Source organism: Lotus japonicus, chromosome 5, assembly GCF_012489685.1.
Source record: "Lotus japonicus ecotype B-129 chromosome 5, LjGifu_v1.2".
In the NCBI taxonomy this organism is placed as follows: domain Eukaryota; kingdom Viridiplantae; phylum Streptophyta; class Magnoliopsida; order Fabales; family Fabaceae; genus Lotus; species Lotus japonicus.
In genome coordinates this window covers 48818198-48841984 of record NC_080045.1, presented here as the reverse complement: position 1 = coordinate 48841984, position 23787 = coordinate 48818198, and the positions used below count along the sequence as shown (strand labels likewise).

The 23787-nt window shown below is 39.0% G+C and overlaps 3 protein-coding genes, 1 long non-coding RNA gene and 3 other non-coding genes across 8 annotated transcripts; 5 read left to right on the top strand and 2 right to left on the bottom strand.

The window, feature by feature from the left end:
- Window positions 1-1209: 1209 nt before the first annotated feature.
- Window positions 1210-3600, bottom strand: LOC130720433 (2-methyl-6-phytyl-1,4-hydroquinone methyltransferase, chloroplastic-like). The gene is made up of 3 exons (XM_057571078.1): window positions 2781-3600; window positions 1943-2249; window positions 1210-1721 (listed from the first exon to the last, which is right to left on the bottom strand). The coding sequence occupies exons 1-3, from the start codon at window positions 3338-3340 to the stop codon at window positions 1566-1568; spliced, it is 1023 nt and encodes a 340-aa protein (XP_057427061.1). The 5' UTR covers window positions 3341-3600; the 3' UTR covers window positions 1210-1565.
- Window positions 3601-3956: 356 nt separating this feature from the next.
- On the top strand, window positions 3957-4152 carry LOC130721608 (U2 spliceosomal RNA). The gene has a single exon (XR_009013535.1). It is a non-coding gene; the product is annotated as a U2 spliceosomal RNA (small nuclear RNA).
- A 4584-nt stretch (window positions 4153-8736) lies between these two features.
- Window positions 8737-8931, top strand: LOC130721741 (U2 spliceosomal RNA). Its single transcript, XR_009013660.1, has one exon. It is a non-coding gene; the product is annotated as a U2 spliceosomal RNA (small nuclear RNA).
- Window positions 8748-10498, top strand: LOC130720851 (uncharacterized). Of its 2 annotated transcripts, none has more exons than XR_009013255.1 (2): window positions 8748-9637; window positions 10029-10498. It is a non-coding gene; the product is annotated as an uncharacterized LOC130720851 (long non-coding RNA). The 2 variants fall into 2 exon arrangements; XR_009013256.1 differs by having other exon boundaries at window positions 8748-9949.
- Window positions 10373-10498, top strand: LOC130721685 (U11 spliceosomal RNA). Its single transcript, XR_009013605.1, has one exon. It is a non-coding gene; the product is annotated as a U11 spliceosomal RNA (small nuclear RNA).
- A 7087-nt stretch (window positions 10499-17585) lies between these two features.
- On the bottom strand, window positions 17586-19121 carry LOC130719691 (uncharacterized). The gene has a single exon (XM_057570303.1). It carries the CDS (start codon window positions 19119-19121, stop codon window positions 17586-17588), a length of 1536 nt encoding a protein of 511 aa, XP_057426286.1.
- A 1448-nt stretch (window positions 19122-20569) lies between these two features.
- Window positions 20570-23754, top strand: LOC130717851 (guanine nucleotide-binding protein subunit gamma 2-like). Its single transcript, XM_057568227.1, has 4 exons — window positions 20570-21009; window positions 23163-23215; window positions 23300-23344; window positions 23442-23754. The coding sequence occupies exons 1-4, from the start codon at window positions 20875-20877 to the stop codon at window positions 23527-23529; spliced, it is 321 nt and encodes a 106-aa protein (XP_057424210.1). The 5' UTR covers window positions 20570-20874; the 3' UTR covers window positions 23530-23754.
- Window positions 23755-23787: the final 33 nt, after the last annotated feature.

Genomic DNA, 23787 nt, shown 5'->3' with positions numbered 1-23787 from the left:
CACTTGCATGTTATAGCCGGTGGAAAAATTCATTTCCAAATAATTTAAGTGCACTGTTCATAATTTTAAAATAAATTTAGGAGTAATAATATATATCTTGGTAAAATAATCAAGCCAACAAAAAGTCGGCAAAACACAACTCATAAAACCCAAACTTATGAATCTACATCTTTGTTATGATTGTTCTTTCATTTTTAGTATGGTTATTAAAACCGGACCGGACCGGCCGGTTCGACCGATAAAACCGGGAACCGGACCCTAGGCCGGTCCAAAATAGCCCCAAAACCGTGCAGTGAGAAAACCGGATCTGAACCGGACGAACCGGTGAAAACCGGCCGGTTTGCGGTTTACGGCGGTTCAATGAAAAAGCTTTTTTTTGGATAAACTGGACTCGGAAAAAGAAGAAGAGGCTTCGAACAGTGTCCATCATCTCAACCTCTGTCTTCCTCTTCGTCCAGGCTTCTCAGGCGTGTCACGAGGTTGCTATTCTTCTTTCCCCTTTTTTTTCATCGGCCTAGTGTCTCTTTCCTTGATTTCTTCTTCTCTTCACCCACATCGTTCTGCTTCTGCACCATGAACTCTGTTGCTCCTGCGTTGTGTGGCTGCTGTCCACTGTTTTTTTTTTTGGTCCACTGTTTCTTTAGTTGTATTAGAATTTAGGGTTTTGCTTCCTTGGGCTTCAGTAAATGTGTGGCCTTCTTTTAAACATTGGATCTGTTAAATTTACTAGGCCCGAAAACATGATCATATTTCAGATTTTGATTGGGCCTAATATAAAATCAACAATTAATTTGCTACACTATACGGTTAGTTTCTTTTGCTAGATTTTATCTTAAATAATGAATAATTTAATATTAATACTCTATTTTTTGGTGCAAATATTAATACTCTACTTTGATATATAATGAATTTTGATATTACCTATTATATTATATCTATTTAAAATAATATTATTTATATAGCGGTAATACCGGTTAAACCACGGTTCAACTACGGTTCAACCAATGAACCTTGAACCAGTGCCCTCACCGGTTTGTTCACCGGTCCGGTTTTAATAACCTTGATTTTTAGTATCTTAAATGATCAATAATCAAAGTATTTATTGGTATATTAAACAAAACAGTAAACTTCGCCGTGCAGCGCACGGGTAAAAACACTCGTCATTGAACATAACTCTGTCTTTAGTGACTAGTCCGTGAGCAAAAGAGCTGAAGTACAGTATTTTTCTCATTCCTCCATAGATGATTAGATGGTTCATGAATAATGAAGCCACAGGCACATTTTCAATATTTGTGTACTAAAAGCAAGATAGCATATATAATAGACAAATCAAACTTGACATATCTGCTATAGGCGTACTCATAAACTTGACATATCTTCCAACTAAACAATTGAAGTTAGCTACCACAAACCAAAGCTAATGGTTTTGGAGTAACAATGTCATCCTAAAGCAACTCTTCCCTAATATGTGGCCAAGATGGAAAGATGCAAGGAAAAATCATGTTACCATCACAGTTATTTTAGAGATGCACACAGGTCCAAAATTTGACTATCATTCTCCAATCTCAGATTGGCATGCCCTTTGGGACAATTTGGTCCTTGATCCACATGTAAATTGGGACCAGTACATAGTAAGTGGCTGCAATTGCACCAAGAATAAGCCTCGAGAGAAACAACAATGGATTTACTGGCTTCTCCACATCTTCTACCTTAGGACCAAGCTGCATAAAGACATGCATAACCACATTTCAAAAGTTACTAAAAGTAAGGAAAACAAGCTTCAAAACTGAGTATAAATGCTTCTTGGTGAAAATTGAGTTATTGTATCCATTGTTTATAACATCTTAAGAGAAGTCTCACATTGCCTAAAATGGTCAAGGAGGACCAGTGATCAATGAATTTTGATATCAAAAGTGTATATTGAGAATAATGTATACATTACCTTGAGGGGAGAGTCCCCAGATAAAGGCTTAACACCAGTCACAGAGCAACCCATGATGAGGCCATGCCGCCGCACACCGCGATACCATTTCGGACCTATCCTTTTCAGCTTGACATCTTTGAAACCAGCCTTTTTAAACCACTCAATATACTCCTCCTCCTTGGGGAAGAGCATCCACATGTCGGCGAAGAACCGAGACAACCAGAAAGTTGGGTATACAGGACCTATGATACATGCTTTGCCTCCTATTCTCAGCACTCTGTATGCTTCCTTAATGCCACGCTGTGGGTCAGGCCAGTATTCAATACTGAACAACAAAATCATATGTCATAAAAGAAGAGAGTTATAAAGGAAACATGGACAACATTAGCCACTTTTGTATAAGATGCTAAGAGCTGACATATCACTATGAAGTCATTTTTTTCTTGCTAATGATCAAGAAGTTTAGCATATAGTTACCATAAAAGATGGTCATAATCATGATTCATGAAGGTTAATTTGTAAATTTTTCCAGTCTAATGATCATATTAAGTTATGGTTTGACATTTATCTGCTATCTTGGCTATCCAATGTTATATTTAATTAAAACTACACATCAGTTTAAATGCAAAATTCACATCAATTTGCCTACAATTTTTCGTATTTGAGGTCCAAACCCATGCTTAAAGATGTTTGGATCAACTTCTATTTCCTTAGAATCAATTCTAACACTCAGAATTTACTGACAAAAGCTTCTTCCTATGATTAATTTGACTTCGAAATCAATTATAGAAGAATTGTCAAACATGCACTGAATCAAGTCACTAAGATAACCACAGCCCAAATCTTAATTTAGTACCTTCCGGCAGAAACATATCTTTCAGCATAATCAGTTGGAAATGGCAGATCTTCCGCATCTCCTTCAATGACCTTGCATTCTTTCAAAGGTTCCTTCTTCTTAGCCTTAGCAAGCTGGTGAGGAGACTGGTCAAGAATTGTCACATTTTTAGCATCCACATGCTTCACTATCCCAAGAGTGGTGAACCCAGTTCCTCCCCCTACATCCACCACTCGCATATTGCGGTCGAAAAGATCAGCAGGCTCAAGTGCCTCATCTCTCATGTCCTCTGTCCAATGCCCTGGATTTATGACATGATCATACACAATTGACAAAAACCTGTAGAACCAAAATGCCTCCTTCTTGTGTTGGATGAATCTAGGTTGTGAAGCAGGCCTGAAAGATGAGACGCTGCATCTGGGTGTCAAGGTTCTTGCCCTGTACTTGTTACCATAAGATACTACACTTTTCTTGAAGAAGCAGCTCTTGTGAAAGCTAAGTCCCACTGAGCCTAACCCAGATGGAGCTATGCCACTAATAAGCTTTGTATTTTCAGCACCACTAAGCATTAATGAGGCCATGGAGAGACAGCAAGGAGAAAAGTTGCAGAACTTCTAAGATTCTAATCTACCATGGAGTAACACTTTGTATATCATTTATTTTTTGACAGTTTAAATCATAGAAAAAAGACAAGGATTGTTTGGAATTTGAAGGTGACTTGGAAAATGATAGGGCTTATTCCGGATTATGCAGTGAGAGATAAAGACACAGAACTTGGTGCTGTTGCAATATGTAAGTGGATATGCACCACATAAGATAAAGTAGAGCTGATTAGTTTTTCTTGTGGTACTAGTTGGTGCTTGTAAGTTGTGGCTCTTTTGTTCTATATAGTAACAGACTAGAAGGCAATTTAATGAAAAATATATTAGAGTACTCAATCATGAAAAATTAGGCTGTTGGAAGTAGACAAATCCGTTGCTGCCACTGCTAGCTGTAAGTTTCTATAGAGTACTCAATCATGGAGATGATATAGTTCCTGAATGAAGTTAAACAAAGGTTCTTCATGATAACAGCAACCAACTATACAACGCTCAATAGTATTTTTGTTTGTCACAGATTAAGTCCCACACCGTTCACGCAGCAAGTTCACAACACATTGGGTAGCTATAAAAGCAGGCACATGCTTCATTAGAATTCATACCTTTCTCGGCCTTTTGGCTAAGATCAAGTGTAGTATCTGTTCTTATCAGTTTAATATCTGATATGTGGGCCATAGGTTCACACGATATTAAATTTATTTTTTAAGGGGGAGGGTCCACCGCAATAGCTTGCTATTGGAGCTCTCATGTGTCGCCCATGCCTTACACTATCGCAAGGGCCTGGCGCACCCCACCAAACCAATTTTAACTTTTTTATATTAGTGTTCATCCTTAATTGATTATTGTGATTATTCTTTGAACGGTGAATATTATTAGGGATATTCATTCGTAATACATGTAAATTGGGACTAGTACAAAGTGGAAATACACGCATTAGAGTGAAATGAAATAAAGGCTTTCATTATAAAGGAGCAACTACACTGCTCAATGGGATTTTTTTCTTATATGCAATCAACACTTCAACCTGATGTTGAAAACTCGCTATTAAGGACCTCTCTACTATCCATTCATGGTAGTATTCTACTTCATCAAACTTCTTCTCATGTTGATGCATATCGACGACTTATGGAAAATAAACTGTGAGAACAATCACATCGGAGGGAAACACTATTAGGTTGGTGGTTTACATAAGCAAAATTGGGGGAACTATCAATTCGATAGAGAGAATGAATGATCACGTTTACGACAAAACAGGGATGATGGTAGGACACATCTACAACATGGAACTGATGGAAGCATAGCAGATTTCACACCCAATAGCAAAGAGCAACCATTTAGCGAAAATTGAAACAGAATATAGGGTTTAGTGAGAAGGTATGTTTTCTATGAAAATGAGAAGTTGTCACGTGAGGGAGATTAGTGATTAATCAAGACCGTTAAATTTTAATAAATTAGAGGTGAGGATTGAGAGTAAGTTTGTAGAGTTACTTCTAAATGGAGCCCTCCTTGGTCTAATGATTATATTATGGTTTGACCTAATTAGCCACCGACTATGAGCCTGTTTGGTTTTCAGTTGGGTGAATGTGAAGACACATTCACTCAACCCCTCAACCCAACAAGTGTATTTCGTTGGCTGAATGTGCATTGAAAATCGTAATCTCGAATTTAAATGCTTCAAACGGACTTTCTAACTGAAAACCAAACAGGCACTATAGTGTGTGTTTGGATTTCAGTTTTCAAAACAAAGTTTAGGTGAACGTGGTTTTGCAAAATAGAGTTTGCATCAAAGTGAGTTGATTGTAATGCGATTTATGTTTGAATACTTTTATTTCGCAAGGGAGTTTAATAACATGAATCATGTTTGCATGATATTAGCTCAAAGCACTTTTAAGTTGTTTAATTACTAAAAATGGTATGAATTTTATAATAGAACTCATATGAAAGAGTTTCATTCATTATTTTCTAACTACATTAATTATTTTAAGCAATAATTTTTTTTAACTCTTGTAGTTAATGTCAAATTGTAGAAGAAAATAAAAAATGTAAATAATTAAAGAGAAAAAGGATGATGCACCGACGGTGTAAAATTTTAAATATGCAAACGTTGAAGGATTAAGGAGGAAGAAAGAAACAACACAAATATAATGTATCGTGATTTAAGGAAGCAGATAATGAAGGGCAGTAATTGTCATCAAATATTTGGGAATGATTTTAAATTCTCATATAGTGCTCCAGACCCCAACTGAACGTAGAAGTGTTGATTTGGTTTGAGTTGAGTGAAAGTGATTTAGAGTTGAAAGTGAATTTAGTAAAAGTGAGTTTAAAATTTGCCAAACAAAATGACACAAAGTTACTAAAGACCAAAAGTACTTTTGGAGGACCCAACCGAAAAACAAACCCCGGCTCTATTTTGGCTATCCAAAGCCATATTTTGTTACTACATATCAGTTTAAATACTAAATTCAGATCAATGACCCTACAATTGTTCCTATCTAAGGTCCAAACCCATGCTTCAAGATATTTGATGCATAATAATTAATAAGCTCAGATTGAATTTTCATGAGCATTGCTTAGCCAAATCTGCTCTTAACAAAAGTAAAGGGGGAAAATATTATAGTAACTAGAAAAATAACACCTCTCATGGAAACAGAACACATCTACAATAAGATCCAATCCCAGACAGCTATTGAATTTTAGTAAAATAATTTGAACAGCTTCTTTGGGTGCCATCGACTAGCAGTCCATGGCGCAGGTGTGAGTACTACTTCAGCGGGTATTGATAATGGTGGAGATGAAGGTAAGGTGTTGGTGGCACTGAGCAGTTTATGAAGTCACTTCCGTTCACTCTGATCACACTGTCCCTTCCAAGCAGGGTATTTGAATGCTGCAAATTAATCAAATGAGATAAAGTTTTATACATATAGACAAAAACATGGTTAAGAATTTACATAAGACAAGAAAGCAATTGAATAAAAAGTATATTTGCTAGCTATGGAGAAAATTAGACCAATCAGTTGCTGCCACTGCTAGCTGCACGTTTCTATAGAGCACTCAACGCTCAATGGTATTTTTGTTGTCACTATTTAAGTCCCACACAGTTTACGCTTCAAGTTCGTAACACATTGGCTAGTTATAAAAGCAGAGACATGAGAAGGTAAGAAGCGTATCATTCCCAGCTTTCAGCCTAACATCAATTGCAGTGTCTGTTCTTATCAGTGTGTCACGATATTAAATTAATGTTTTGAAATGGTCAATTAGATTTGTGTATTTTATTTATCTTTCAGGCTGCTTGCGTTTGAAGATTAGTGGTGGTGGTTAGAAACTTCCCCCATCACAAATTTTTGAAATGCAGCTGCCTTTTAGATAAGTGTTTACATGAATCTCACAATTATTAGTTCAAAGTTTTACAAATTAGAAATTCAAATGTTATATTTGATGACAGTAATTATGAAATATTTAAAGGTGGACTGTTGATCTGCAATATGAAGTTAAGGTAGCTAGTGGCACAAACCAAAGCTAATGAATGGTTTTGATGCAAGATGAAATGTCATCCTGAAGCAACTCTTCCCTAATATGTTGGCAAATCATACTTGTTTTAGAGATGTAAAGGTCCAAAGTTTGACCATCATATCCCACACCAACTTCATTCTCCAATCTTAGATTGTCATGCCCTTAGGAACAATTTGGTCCTTAATCCACAAGTAAACTGGGACTAGAACATAGTAAGTGGCTGCAATTGCACCAAGAATAAGCCTCCAGAGAAACAGCAATGGATTAATTTACTGGCTTCTCTATATCTTCTGCCTTAGGACCAAGCTGCATAAAGACATGCATAACTACATATTGCACTGAAAGAAGGGCAAACAAGCTTCAAAAGTGAGTATAAATGCTTCTTGGATAACATTGACAGATTATATTTGTATCCATTGTATATAGTGTATACAGTACTCAAGGATGAAGATTGGTCCCTGAATGAAGAAGTCAAACAAAAGGTTTTTCAAGATAACAACAAACAGCAATAGCAACAGCAACGCTCAATGACATTTCTGTTACTAACTGTATGACCTTTTTATGTCCCACACCGATAGTACCGCACAACCGAAACATATGCACTAGAAGTAAAAACAGAGACATGACTCATTACTAGCATCATTTCTTTCCCTGGTTTTTTGTCTAAGATCAAGTGACTAGGTTGTGAGGAGGAAGTATTTACGGGAGTCCCGCATCAATTTTGATTGATTGTAAGTGAGTACTGAAAAATGCTTTTATTCTTTTAAAACTAGATATAGGAAGTACTAACTTAAGTCACACATCAAAGAGAACACATTTCTATGACAGAAAAATGTTCTTAAAAGTTAAACTAGATATAAAACTAAACACGTCAATAAATTAAAGAACATCGTTCTAACCACTTATATATATCTAACAATCAAGTAGGGAACTGTTCTTTCTATTTTAGAATCTAAAGGCAAATAAGCAGAAATTATATTGCTTAAAGTTCTTTGCTTATAAAAAAAAGATATTGCTTAAAGTTGACTTGTTTGTAACTGTTATTTCAAAATTTCATTTTGAATTAGTTGTGGTGGTTAATGAGAAGAATTGGAGTATGGAGAAAAGGTTGTCTGTTTCAGTTAAAAGTTGTTACTCTCTATCAATTACTTATGCCTAATGAATTAGTATGGTCTTGGTTGGGTGAACTGTTAATTAAATTATGTTAGAAATGTTACAATGTTAGGAATGACCATGAGTAAACCTTACGGCCCATGATTTCCTCCCCAAATTTGTAATGACACTGAGAATAGTTGCACACAGATGGAAGGAAAGGATATAGAAAGAATCTTGTAGAAAACTACTTTAAATGAAAGATATACCAGGGAAACTTAATCATCCCAGTGAATTAAAATGGGATAACATTGAGGCAATGTTTGCTTTGGCAAGAGATGATTAAGATTTTTCCTGCAAATTACTCAAATACTAATAACTAACCCCAATTCCTTGTTGAATTCACTTCATCTGATTTTGAAACGATGGACACAGTTATAGAGGAGACTATTTCAATCTTCTGCTCTTATCCTGATTCTATATAATTTTCAATCTAGTATTGAAAATCATTCATTGATAAGGACAATGACACTAACAACTATCCCTGTGTAGGATTTAGTGGGAACATGTTTTTGAAGCATGTGACAAAGGCAATTCAATCAAAAGTATAGTAGTTAGCTGTGGAGAAAATTAGTCTATTCAAACATTCTTATAGCAGCCACTGCAACGCTCAATAGCACTTTTGTTTGTCACAGTTTAAGTCCCACACCGTTCACGCAGAAAGTTCACAACACATTGGGTAGCTATAAAAGCAGGCACATGCTTCATTAGAAATCATACCTTTCTCGGCCTTTTGGCTAAGATCAAGTGTAGTATCTGTTCTTATCAGTTTAATATCTGATATGTGGGCCATTGGCTCACACGATATTAAATTTATTTTTTAAGGGGGAGGGTCCACCACAATAGCTTGCTATTGGGCTCTCATGCGTCGCCCATGCCTTACACTATCGCAAGGGCTGGGCGCACCCCACCAAACCTAGTTCAACTTTTTTATATTTTTATTTTAGGTGAATAATTTTGCCATAAATGCTAATTTCGTCTTTAAATATTTCGATTGAATGAAATATTTGCTTATGCGCTTCCATTCCGTAAATTTCATTGCACTACGTTGAGTTTACTATTTTTTGTTATAAGCACTTTAGTCCCACATCGAGAGCCCTTAGCCCCTGAGTCTTATCTTATTATTTCATCTTAGTGCTTAGCCTTTTAAATCAAAGTCCCACATTGATTCGGCATCTCAGCCATCAACTTGGAATGTGTTGTGTATCTTGGGAAGCTAATTCTTCAACTGTCATAATCCCTCTCAACACTGTTGAGTTCAAAGAGAGTATTATATAAGATTTTCATGGATTGTGGGGATAATCATGGATTAAGGAAAACTAATTCCGTATACATTGCAGATTTTTGGACTGAAAGATTGGCTCAAGGGAACTCTGTCCAATGATAGCTTGTTTATCTTGGGGAGAAGCCATCTCTTAGATGCTTCATTAGCTGCAGAAAATCAATATCTCAAGGGGAAATGTATGACGCTGAGATTAGAAGGAAGAAGAAGACAATACAGAATTAATTTAAGTTAGTGGGGCACGTTGTGAGGTGAAAATTGAGACCAAAGCACTTATCTAGTGCCACATTGAAGAAGCATGAGGACGGAGAGGGTAGAGTTTACTATAAGATTAGGTAGGTTCAGCTTAATTACATATTTTCTAACTAGGATCACCCTTAGCATTATTTAACAAGTGTGTGCAAAAAGCAAGCATCTGGATCTAGATAGGGTATCCAGATGCTTGCTTTTGTTTATGTATATATTAAAATTGCATGAACAGAGAGCTGTTATTTTATACACTTGGATTTTAGAGTCTAAAGGTAAATAAGCTGAAATTGCACGGTATTAATGAAAAAGTTTTGTCTTGTTTACAAGTTTTATTTCCAAAATTTCATTTTGAATCAGCTGGGGGTGTTTTATGAGCAGAATTGGAGTATGGAGCAAAGGTTGTTTGTTTATTTCAATTAGAAGTTGTTTCACTCTATCAATTACTTATGCCTAATGAATTGGTGTTCTCTTGTTTAGGTGAACTGTTGTACACTGCCAAACTTGATAAGGCAGAAATCTTATAAGCAAATTCCAGAAAAGTCTGGATTCACAACTTAAGAAAGCAGTAACGAAGCTGGAGATGTTTTACTCTTTCCAGAATGGTTTGTTGGAGACATGGAGTTACTGCTATCTGATCGATCAAGAACACCAACTAGGCAAGGAATCAAATCTCAACGGAGGAAAGGGTGACAAGTAGCAACTAATACTATAACCATGTCTTTCATACAAAGGTGTGGTGTGCAAGTCCCACATTGAGGAAACAAAAGCAACATAACAGAAGCATGTATTATAAGTAGTGCTTTCGAACTCAGTTTCAAATTAAAAAGGGTCAGTTGGCTAACTATGCCACGCTCGCTATATTCTAGTGGGTGCTGTATGGCTATCAAGACATATGGCTGACGTAATTTGTGGAAACTACAGGGTTGGCTCGCTTAGCCGACCCTACATTTCAGTGTTTATAATTTAACTTTAAATTGTTATTACCTTGTTATTTAATTTGTTAATAATTAAAATGCTAGTTAAGTCAATCAAATTAACAAAATATTAAATCAATTGTACACGAACGTAGAATGTTACAACTTACAAGGTCTTTAATTTAGCAGCTCGTTCCAAATATTAAACATCTCCTGGATAAGCTTTGCAACCAGGTCTGGGTGGTTGACTAAATCGGACAGATCGCGCCAATTAGGGTGGAGGTCTTGACTATTCCCCAATCTTGTCGTGATCGTGGGACGTTTGACTGTTATGACTTTGTGAATTACCTTGTAGTGGGATATATGGGCCTCTGGTTGAAGTAGGATGGGCCTCAGGAGTAGCTTGTGCAGTCCAATCAACGATGGCTTGTCCGCCCGACCGACATCATCAGAACGGTCCACTCCAAGCCTAACCAACATGTAACTCGATCATCCGACCCAGATCCAAGAGTCAGCCGCTCGGCTAGATCCATGACAATCCAATTATGGTATATATTTTATAATCTGGAGAAAAAGAGAATAACCCCTTTATTAATATTCATGCAATTTATTTTCAAAAAAATATTCATACAATTTACTCGAATCGGATTCTTTTAATTTCTCCACCAATTTCTCCTCTTACTTGCCAAAGCCTAAAAAATCAACTCAAACTTCATCGTATACTATTTAAATCATCAATTTCTCTTTCAGGGATCCCAAAGTACATGTTATAGTGGAATAGAACAAGTGATGTTGAGATAAAGACCACCCTTAATTTCTAAATATTACTACTTAAAAAATACAGTGTTTAAATAGACGACCAATTTTGAAACAATATAGATTTTTATAATTGATTTTAGGCTTAAGAGGGTCAAATGGCCCCTGAGATTACAAAGGGAATCAGTTCCAGGACCTAGAAATTTTTTTCATCAAATTGGGTTCCTAAATTCTTTTTTAATTCAATTAAGGTCAAATGTTGCCACATCTCAATTTTGCCCTAGTCACCGTTATCATGAGGCTTTTTTATTTTTTTTAATTAGAAAAATTAATTTTTTTAATTAATTTTAAAATCCAACTCAATTATATAAGCAGAAAAAAAACTTAATAAAATCATAATCTAAATAAAATCCAACTCAATTATTTCCCTCTCCCTTGCATCTCCAACCTTTACCCTAAACCCAGAAACACAACAACCTTACAACCTTCATGAACACCGACAACAACAACTACCCGCCCACCACCACAACCAACAACCTTCACCCTTCCTTAACCCAACCCATTTTCCCAAATCTCTGCCTCCATCTCCTCCTTCTTAATCTTTCAAAACTCATCCAATATCTCCTCAACAAGTTCCAAAACGCAGAGCCTCTACCATCCGATTCTACTCAGCATCAGCGTTGGAGGGAATGCGGTGAGAGGAGATGGAAAGCTCCGCCAGGTTGTGATTGACGCCGTCGTGGCTCATGGTGGTGGCGAAGGGGTTGACACGAACAAACCCTTGCCTCTGCTGTTTCTGCTTCTTGTCATCTTTTCCAAGGTTCAATCGCAAAAGGGGATGAATGCTAAACAAGAAGAAGAACAGATGAATGATTCAGGTGTTGCAGGGGAAAATTGAGAACTTGGATTCGTGGCTACAAGGGCAATTGGTTACTGTCTCTCTACTGTTGGTTGCTGCAAAGGAAAAATGGAATTGGAGCTTGGCTGTGATGAAGCTTTGATAGTAGAGAAGGAGTTTTCTTGTGCTTTTGTTGAAGGGGATCCTCTTTTCCAGATGAAAAATTCCTCATTTTCTGCTTCTTTAGATGGAACGATATTGGGATATCTCCCCTAGGATTGATTGTGTGGTGGTTCTGGTTTGTGTAGGGGTTGTTGTTGTATGTGAGTAGATGCTAGATCTCTGGTTTCTCTGGGTTGGAAGAAGATGAATGTTCATGCTGAATGTTCTTTTTACCTTTTGTTAATGTTAATATGGGTTGAGGTGTTTAAAAAAAAAAATATGGGTTGAATTTTTTTTAGATTAGTTAGATTTGGGGCTAAATTGATTAGATTAGGTTTTTATTTTGATTAGAGATTTTATTAAGTTTTTTATTTTTTTATTTATGCTTTAATATATGAGTTGGAAATAAAAAAATAAAGTTTTATATTTTTTCTATTTAAAAAAAATGAAAAAGCCACGTGGAATTGCTTAATAGGATAAAATTGAGATGTGGCAACATTTGGCCTTAATTGAATTAAAAAAAAAGTTAGGGACCCAATTTGATAAAAAAAATTTATAGGTCCTAGAACTGATTCCCTTTGTAATCTCAGGGGTCATTTGACCCTTTAAGCCTTGATTTTATTATAACTTCTAAATAAAAAATCATTAAGCATAAGCTTCAAACAACTTCTAACGAGGCATTAAATGCATGCATATAGGCATTAAATGTGGTCATCAAGAGTGGTGAAATTATTCAAAAAAAAAGATATCAAGTATTGTTAATAGCAATACGCATGCTTTAATGCCTCATTAGAAGTTGTTTGAAGCTTTGAGATGAAGAATAGAAGCTCTAACCCTAATTTCCCAACAACCATATTTTCAAGATGGACTATGTAAAGGGTACTTGGAGTTGGAGAAAGATTGAAGACTAGTTCTTTTTATGCACATTTCACACGAGTTGTTCTGCTTGCTTAATTCTTTCACTTTTCAATTGTAATACTTTTAGTATGGACTTTCACCATAAACTTGACCAAAGGCTTTGGCCACCACCAAACCAACCAACAAATTGACCCATCCTCCACAAACGCCATCAATCGGATGAGACCCAACTGCCTACCTATCATTGTTGCCCTACTCTCATCAACTAGGGGTGGAAATAAGCCAAACCAAGTCAGGCTTTGCGTGACCCAAACCTAACTTACATCCTATTTTCCAGGTTTTGCGCGGCCTAGGGGGTAAAGTCTGATTCTAAAATGTTTCAGAGTTTTTTTTTTTTTGTTACAACGGAAAATTAAACAAAACTAAGAAAGGACATCCTGGCACAGCAGGGGAACGATGAACGCCGGAGGTAGCTTCCAGACCTGCCACCTGCATCTCGTTCTCGTCGCAAATTTAGCCAAAGCATCCGCCACCATGTTACTCTCGCGAGGAGTGTAACGCACCGTCACTTGCCATTCCCGCTGAATTAATCCCCGGATCCTCAGGATTTCATCACGTTGCCAGTGTAACCTCACATCCTGCGTGCCCATCACAAGCTCCACCATCTGATTACAGTCCGTGAAACAATCAACCTTGCGATGCCCAAGGTCCCAAACATGGCACATGCCACTGTACAACGCATGTAGTTCCGCTGCAAGCGCATCATCCCCATCCCAAGCTGCTGCAAACCCCGAAATATATCTCCCCTCAATGTCGCGGACTACACCACCACCTCCCAGGGTCCCCAATCCTGGTACCCTACTCCCATCAGTGCACAACTCGACAGTGCCTCTCTCCCTCCCGTCACCGGATGTTGCTGTCGTATCCTTCACGGAACTCATTCTGCCCCATCTCTGAAATTCTACCACTGCTATCTGGACCTTCCGTAGCACAACCTCCACTGACCATGGTGTTTGCTCGAAGGCCGCATTGTTTCTCCAAAGCCAAATCAGCCACATGACAGCGCACGCAAGCGAGTGATCCGAGTGCTGCAAATTCCCCACCAGCCACTCACAGAAACTCAGCGAACCTGGCAACCTTGGAAGTAGCGTACGAAAATGACTCCAAACCTGCACTGCCGCCGGACACGTTCTCAAGATGTGATCAACATCCTCAACCGCTCCACCGCATCGCCCACATGCCGGCGATGCTGCAAGCCTACAGCGGTACCTCCGGTGATTCGAAGGGAGAGCATCCCTAGCAGCCAACCATAGAAAGAATCTCACCTTTTCGGGTGCCCGGCATTTCCAAATAAGCTTCCACATCTGTGAAGGTTGTTGATCAGTTTCAGTGAGTAGGTTATACGCTGAAGCTGTTGAGTAGCACCCATTACTCTCCTCAGTCCATAATATCTGATCCTCACCCTCTGGCTTACTAGGTATTGAAACCATGCCAATTTCCTCTTTGATCTCCTCCGGTAACTGCGTATAGAGACCTGTAAAGCTCCACCTGCCATCACGCCACAAATCTGAGACCTTCATACTTGTGTCAGAAATGTGAACGAAAGGGATCCGAGTAGCCAACATGCCAGTCCCAAGCCAGTTACTGTACCAAAGAGATGATTCACCCGTACCCAACCTTGCCCTGAACCCGTGTGCAATTGCCTCCTTAGCCTTTAGAATACCTCGCCAGAGATAGGACTCCCCACGCTGATGTTGGGCTGTCAAAATGGACTCCTCCTGCAGATACTTGCCTTCCAAAACCCTTACCCACAACTTATCCTTCTCACGTAGCATGCTATGCACCATCTTACCCAACATGGCCTCATTATTCCGCCTAGCACTTCGAAGCCCCAAACCACCTTTATCCTTTGGCTGGGTGATGTCCTTCCAAGCCACCAAATTCCAGCTCCTGCTATTTGTGCCATTGGACCAAACACAATTTCGAACCATTTTATCCACATGATCACAAACCGTTTCTGGCAACCAAAGGGCTTGCATGGTATAGACAGGTAGTGACGTCAAGACTGATTTCGCAAGACATAGCCTCCCCGCCTTATTAAGAAGCTTCCCTTTCCATGATGCCAACCGCGAGTTGACCTTATCCATAATGGGTGCAAATTGTGCTCTCGTAACCCTCCCTTTAAGGAGCGGGATACCGAGATACTTGCCAAGATCATGAGCCCGACTTATCCCCGAAATACTTGACAGTTCTTGCTGCCTTCTGTTATCGACATTAGTGGAGCAGAACATGCGGGACTTATCCACATTCACCTTCATCCCAGATGCCTCACAGAATGCATTCAGGGTATCTGTAACAACCTGAATTTGATCCCTAGAGGCCTGACAAAACAGCAGCACATCATCAGCAAAGAATAAGTGAGAGATACCTATCCCATCCTTTGATACCCTGACCGGTTGCCAAGAACCCTCTTCCACTTGCTTCTGGATCTGAATAGCAAGTCGCTCCATGCACAAGACAAACAGATAAGGTGACAGAGGATCCCCTTGCCTAAGTCCTCTTTGGGGGGTGAAGGACTCAAGCTTGGAGCCATTCCACAACACAGAGATGTTAGACCCTTGCACACCCCACATAATCAATGAGACGATCGCCGGAGGGAACCCAAAGTCATAGAGTGTAGCTCGGAGAAAATCCCAGTTAACTCGGTCATACGCCTTCTCAAGATCTATTTTAATTGCAACCAGCCCTCCCCCCCTCTTATGAGTATGGATGGTGTGCATAACTTCCTGAGCCAAGATGATGTTGTCCCTTGTCCCTCTCCCTGGAATGAAGCTCCCCTGCAGTGGTCCTACTAAGTCTGATAGTAGAGGGCGAAACCTGTTCACCAACACCTTCGTAATCACCTTGTAGGCCACGTTGCACAAACTTATGGGTCTAAGTTCCTTGAAACGACATGGGTCATCCACCTTCGGGATTAACACAAGGAGAGTATCCAACAAAGTCGGGTCAGCACACCCCTCCTAGAATGCCTTAGCCACCATCTGATGAAGATCACTCCCCACAATGTGCCAATAGCGTTTGTAGAAGAACGCTTGGAACCCATCTGCTCCTGGCGCTTTGAAAGAATGCATGGCCATAAGCGCTCTCCGGACTTCTTCTAAGGACACTGGGGCAATAAGCGTCCTACGCTCGTTCTCCGGGATAGAAGGTGTCCTGTTCTCCATGATGTGGTTTCTAGTCACCTGTACATCGACAGAAAACAAGTTAATAAAAAATCCTCTCGCCTCCTCCTGTAACATCATAGGGTCTGTACACCAAGTGCCATCCTGAACAAACATGCCATGGATTTTGTTCCGCTTGCGGCGCACAATGGTTTGGAGATGGAAAAACTTCGTATTGCGATCCCCAAACATCACCCACTTCTCCCTAGATTTCTGGTACCACATCAGTTCCTCCTGGAGCAGAATGTCGTCATATTCTTGTTGGAGCTCTCTCTCAAGCCTAGCCAAAGATTCTGATGCATTCCAATCCAGCTCTCTCTGAATGCCCTGTAACCTGCGTTCCACTCGCCATTTCCTTCTCTGAATGCTACCAAAAACCTCCTTGTTGAATTTCAACGCCGCGTGTCGGGTGCTCTCGAGCTTCTCCTTTAAGGAGAGTCCCTGAAGATCCCATGAGCGGCCTACAATTTCCTCAAATGACGGATGAGTTGCCCAGGCAGCCTGGAATCGGAATGGTCGTGGCCTCCGTTCACCTGGCGCAGCATCGCACCGGACCAGGATGGGAGCATGGTCCGAGTATACCCGTGCCAAGTGCTCCACATACGCTTCCGGGAACAACAACCTCCAAGCAACGTCCCCAAGCGCCCTGTCAAGTCGTTTGGAAAGTACTCTTACACCGTTAGCGTGTCTCTCCCATGTAAACTTAGGTCCTGTGAAACCTAAGTCAATGAAATTGCACCCATCAACCATACTCATCATCTCCATTGCCCTTGCCTCACAGAAATCACCCCCCACTACTTCCGATGGGTTACAGATCTCGTTATAGTCCCCCAACGCCATCCATGGTACCTGACATCGGTCCCTGAAATTAACCAAATAGTTCCACAGTTCCCGTCGTCGTATCGGATTTGGGTTGCCATATACCACTGAGCATATCCATCGCTTCCCTCCATGCTGGACCTCAGCAGAAACCACTTGGTCCCATGCTTCTACAAGGCTGACGTTGAAGCTTCTAGCAGTTGGGATGAGGAACCAAATACCCCCACTATGCCCGATTGCCTCCACCTCATGCATGAGCTCATAGCCTTGCTGCCTCCAGAAGTGTTGAACACGAGCAAACTTGCAGTGTGTTTCAAACAATGCAATGATGGACGGTTGAAAGGACCTCAGGAGATCCTTCACCCGTCGTTGGCCTCGGGCACTCACACCCCCACGTATATTCCACGCAATCACTTGGAAGGTTGTAAAATCCATTAAGATTGTTGGGGTTAGAGGTATCACACCATTACTTGGTTGGTACGATGACCATCATATCCTGCGGTCCTGGATCAATCGGGTCATTGGCTCCGGAGCACCCTTCTCCATTCCCAGCGGTATGGGCAACCGCATTCAGGATTTTGTACCCGCATCCACCCGTTGACTGCAGGTTCATGGTGGACATTGCGCCACCTCCCAAATCGTACACAACTTTGTCCCCTACCATTCGAGTCCTTGGCTGGTGCTGCGTACCTGTCCCTACCTTCCCCGACACCGGCGGCGTGACTTGGTGAGTCTCTTGGCGCGCCAATATGCGTAGCGGTGCTTGCACCGACACCGGATTCTGTTTCCCCTCCTCTCTCCTTGATCGTTTCTTTGCATTCACTTCGCCAGTCCTGGACCCCACCCCATGATTGGCGCTGGTAACCTTCTTCCCGCCAATCACGCTATCCGTTACCCCCTCAGAGATAGTAGCTAATGTCTGGAATCTATTAACATTAACACTCCCCTTCGATTTCGGTGGCCCGGTGGTAGCGTTATTATTCTGTTTCCTTTTTGGTTTCGCCACATTTAACCAATTACCATGTGCTGCCATAGGAACCGTAACTGCCTTTTTGGGAGCGTGATTCTCGGTTTGCATGGTATCCTCATTAACTGTTACGATAGCTGTCTCTAGGGTTGCCCCCTGCCCTGCACTCGTGCCCGCCGCCGGCGTAGATTGTGTGGCTGCCGCCGTTGATGTTGGAGCCACCACCTTACACTTTCTTGAGAGGTGCCCGTAACACCCACACTTAGAGCATAGAAGGTGTAGCCCCTCATACTCGATGTTATACCAGGTTCCTCTCAACCGGAGCGTACCCACCACAGGCTTGTCAAGATCAATCTCCACGCAAATACGGGCAAACTTCCCCAACCGCATATCAGCTGTGTTCATGTCTACCTTTATCGGCGTTCCAACCCCAGTGGCTAGGGTTAAGAGGATATCTTCATCATAAAATTGCATGCCTAGTCCAGGGATCCGAATCCACACCATTGTGGTGTTGATCTTCTCGTCAGCTGCTACAAAGTCCTTCGTCCAGGGCTTCACTGATAAGTAATGATCGTATATCAGCCATGGGGCTCCTGTCATGGCCTTCTCTCTATCCATCTCACTGTCAAAACGAACCATAAAATAACCATGGTGCACATCCGTCACCTCCATGCCCCCTGTGGGCCGCCAAATCAAACGCAGTTTCTCACACAAGGCAGTGTACCCGATATGCTTGCCTAACAGTTTGATCACCAGACAACCCTGCAAGGGTTGGCAGATCTTGTCATACTTCGCCTCCACCGCAAAATCAAAGCTAGGGAAGAGCCTATCCCCATTAACGTTTTCTTTCTCCATCACCCCCGTCGTTACCAAGTTCCTGAACTGACGTGGCTCCCGTCTCTTCACTGGCCCGGTCCCCATTACCTTCTCCTTAAACGTCGCTTTACGTTGGTCAGGCGGTATGGGTGGCGGCGGCGGTGTTGGTGGATCAGCATTGAACATGAAAGTATCCTCTCCTCTCTTCTCTTGCGCCATGGATATAATGTTTCAGAGTTTAATACAAAATTTAGACCTATAAGTTCATTTTTTTTCCATTACTTGGTAAATATCTATTTAAACTCCTTAAAAAATAAGTTTACCCAGCAAAATTTATATCCCTATAATGCAAAATCTATGCAATTTATCCTATATTATATTAGTTTTAATTACCAAATTAGCGAAATTAATATACTTGTAAAAATATATCTTCGTAATTTTTATCTTCGTAATTTTTTTATAGATTTTACAGAAGATTTATTACCAAAAATAAATTTGAAGTGTTATTTAAATAATTTAAATTTTATATCTACATGGTGCTAATTGTCAAATTGTGCAAGCACATTTTTTCAAAACTTTTCATAAGTCTTTAGTCGAATCCATCTCAATCAGTCTCTGTAAAATCTTGGTTCAAATAGGTTTGAAGACACTTTACACAATACTTAAAAGCTCGATTTCTTGGGAGCTTGGACCGGTAAAGTCATGTCCAAGAAACATACATTCGAGGAAATTTAAAAACACATTTCACCTTAACCGTAAAACTTGATGTCTTAGGGGCTTGTGGACCGGTATTACCAATTGAGGCATGGGCCTAAGAGTTGGCCTTGTAGATCCTAGTTGAGGGTAAAATGATGGATTTACTCTTATAGAAGACCGACTTGATCATATGACTCGGTTATATGAGGACGCAACGACCGATCTAGGCATGTAATAATCACCTTGCCTATTTTAGAGGAGCCAAAGCAAATAATGGGTCGACCGATGTGACAAACCACAGTCAAGAGCCTAAGCCTAACACCTTATGCATATGGAAGAAAATTGTGTTATTAGATACTCGTAAACGATATTAAGTTTGAATATGTCTAGTGTGCTGCTCCCATCGTAATAGGATGAGTGAGATTTGAGGATTGAGATTATCTTACATAAGAAAAGATTTTCATGTATAAAAAGGATGCAATCCTAGAACTAAGATATGTTTTTATTTTTATTTTAAGACTGAGTGTGAATCTCGGTTCTCTTCGTGAACGGAGATGAAAGTCCATTCACACTACATCTAATATATAAATTTATATTAGTTTTGATTTCTATTTAACTCGTTGCAAATTCCAAAATCGTTTAGTACTATTTGTTTGTAAATTGTCATATACAATGTCAGCTTTACAATAAAAAAATTATTTCATAATAATTATTCACTTAGAATACCAATAAAGCATTAATTGATGTTTATCCATATAATACCTATATGAAAAGAATATATTTTATATAGTAAAAGGAGGATTTGTATTTGAACAAATCACTACTCATTAATATCAATAATATACTTGCCTTTTATATTAATAAAAGTAGTCAGTTAATAATACACTGTGCTCACTAGTCAACAAAGAAAGTCACAAAGTTTGAAAAGAAAGAGAGAGAAATGGAAACAAAATCAGATTCTGAGAAAAGAAGACAAAAAAGACACCCAAAAAATGAGAAACTCAAAAGGAAACCACCTTTGTTCCAAACAAAAACCACAACTTCACTTCAAAGTTGAATTCAAACACACAACAAACCTGAACCTTTTTCTCATAGTCTTCACCAAATTTTCTCATTTTAGACCTTTCTTCTGTATCTGTAATGGTCAACACTTGATTTGGTCTATTGGGTCATCCCTGTTTTTCTAGAAAAACTAAGTCACACTCAATCAATCATCTTTGTTTCATAGGCTTTGTAGTTCATCAATTGTGTGAAAGCTAGCCTTTGAACTCAGAAAATGCAATCGGGTGGTCCTGAATCCGCAAAACCCATGACCCACCGGACTCATTCTCTGTCTTCTGCAGATACTAGAGGGAAGCATAGGGTACATGCTGAACTGAAACGGACAGAACAAGAAGCCAAGTTCTTAGAGGTATGTACTCACTTCATCATTATCATCATAATTCATAACAATGTTTTGGAGTTTTGCTCTTTGGCAGGGATGATTTTTCTTTTTGTTTATTTTGACTGTGTTGTTTGTTTCTTTTGTTGGCCTTTTTGCTCTTTCTTATGGGATGTTTTTTTGTTCTTCTATGAATTATGAGAAAATGTAAAATGGATTGGAAAAGATCTAACTTTTTTTTTTTCAATTTTGTTTTCTTATTTAGTTGATTTGATTGCTGGGGTTTTATTATGTTCACCTGGATTTAGAAGCTTGGATAGATAGATGTTTTATTCAAAGTCCTCCCGATATACTTAATTTGGTTCTCATGATTTTGCAAATCTTTGGAGGACTAAATTAATGTGAAGTGTATCTTTGGAGGGCCAAAATGGTGTTTTGGTTAGATTGTTCTCTGATGAGTATTTATGGTAATTATTATGTTTTTCTACTCAGTTATGTCAACAGAATATGGATTATGAATTATTCTTAGGGAACAAAATGTGCTTTAGCTGCCAATTTTGTCTTTAGAACGATGTAGGAACAATTCAGGTGAGAAACCATCCACCCTCTAATTGTTTGGATACTTACTGCTGAGAGTGGAATGGAATGAGATGGAAGGGAAGGGAAGAGAGTGGAGGGAAGTAGAGTGGAATAGTTTGGACTTGATTCTATTGTGTTTCATTCTATCTCACTACAAGTCATCACTATAGAATTGATTCTATTATGTTTCATTCCATCTCACTGCAAGTCCTCACTATGATTGGTAGTATGTGGATTTATCTGTCAAGATGTATTGCCAATTTGTCATAACAGTAATAGAACGTTGATGATAAATAACGTAACTAAACACATGTTTCATTTTTCACTTTTCTTTCTTGTTACTAATCCGACTTGTAGTTTGAAGTTCGGACAACTTCAACGTTTTGTTAAGTAGGAAATTGCCAGAAATTCCATTTATTTTGCATTAAGGGGCATATAATTCTTTAAGATGACTCTAAATTAACAACTTATTTATTCACTATTTTTGCTAGTGACAGCTTCCTTTGAAATGGCAGTAGAATTTGAAAAACCATATATAGTCAAAATTGTGCAATATGGAATATGCACCCTGACTTTTGAATTTTATTGGAGGGAGGGATTTGGGAAACTCAATAGTTGTATAATGCTTATATTGAGTTACCTATAGAGTGAGGGAGAGACTGAAATCTTTTTCTAGACAGTCTTATTAAAAGTTCAGGGTCTTAATTAGTGCAGGTCAGTTGTCACTATAATGGATAAATGTCTATCAAAACAGATTATGTCATCTAATTTTTTATGTTGGATAATTTGAGTCATTCTTTCAATGTTCACACAGACAAGAACCTTAGCATTTTTCTGTCTAAGGGACTAAGTTGGGGCACGGGCAAGGTGTGTGCATGTTTTATCCTTTCATAATAATTCCTTAGACTTCTGCTCTGTAGATATAATTGCAACTAACTTAGTTGGCTTAGTATGTGAAACCTTCTTTTTGTTATTTTCTGAAGATTGGTTAGGTGCAGTAATTTCATGAAATAGTTGTTCCATTCATTTCTATATAAGTTTCACAGTTTGCATCTAGTTCTTATTTATCAGTAATTTATTACTTACCCGTTTTGATGCTTTTTCTACAATTATTGCCATCCAGTACCCAAATGTTTTAATTCCGTTTTTGGGAATAATTTAGATTCAATTTTTCACCTAGCAATCTTTAGATTATGGGACAGATTATAGATGGAATATGATTTATCTCTGAAGTCTTTTGAGTAAGCGAGTGATGATTGAGATCACGAATTCTTAATGCAGTGATCAATTAGAAACCAAAGTTGCACATTTTAGATCACTTCTAAGAAGGTACTCTTTACTCAATGTATAACATGAGTAGGCACTCTATTGAATTTGAGGATGTAGGGAATGCTGTAAGAACTTGATATTTAGGAGAGTCCAGGTTCTCTCGAACAACTGGGGTTTACTTTCAATAATATCATGCTTTTCTATCTTTTCTTTGGCTGGTTCCTATCAGTGTGATTTTGAAACTGACCTTTACCCTCTCTTAGGGTGACTTTTCTTTAATTCTAGCTTTCGAACTTCTGCTTGTTTTAATCTTATTAACTTCAAAATGAATGTAGGAAGAACTGGAACAGCTTGAAAAGATGGAGAAAGCATCCACATCGTGCAAAGAGTAAGCTTACGAGCACAAAATGATTCCACAACTTATAATCAATGTTGGTTTAACTTTTAATTCCCACCCTGTTTTTTTTGCCAGAATGATTAGCAATGTGGAAGCAAGACCTGATCCGTTACTACCATTGTAAGATCACTTATGCAATTTTCCTTATCAATGTTGTAACCGCATGTTATCTTCTATATGTTTTAGTAACTAAAGATCTATTTTTCTGGTTTGACAGAACTGCTGGTCCTGTAAGTCCTTCATGGGATAAATGGTTTGAAGGCCCCCAAGATTCCAAAAGCTGCTGCAGATGTTCGATTCTCTGATGACCAAAGCTAATCGTCATAGTTCTACATTTATTTTTTTCCCTCAGGCTCAGTTTGGCATAGAAAGATTGAGTTTTAAACAATAGTTATTGGCAAATTTTCATATATGTTTCCGTGTGCATATGACAATTACAGCAAATACACAGTTTTTATGTTTCAGAAAACAGCTCAATTGCTTAGACAATAATTCCAATCGGTGATAATTTAAGATGTCCAAAATATTTCTTTTTGGGTGTTATAATTTGCTCTTGCAAATCT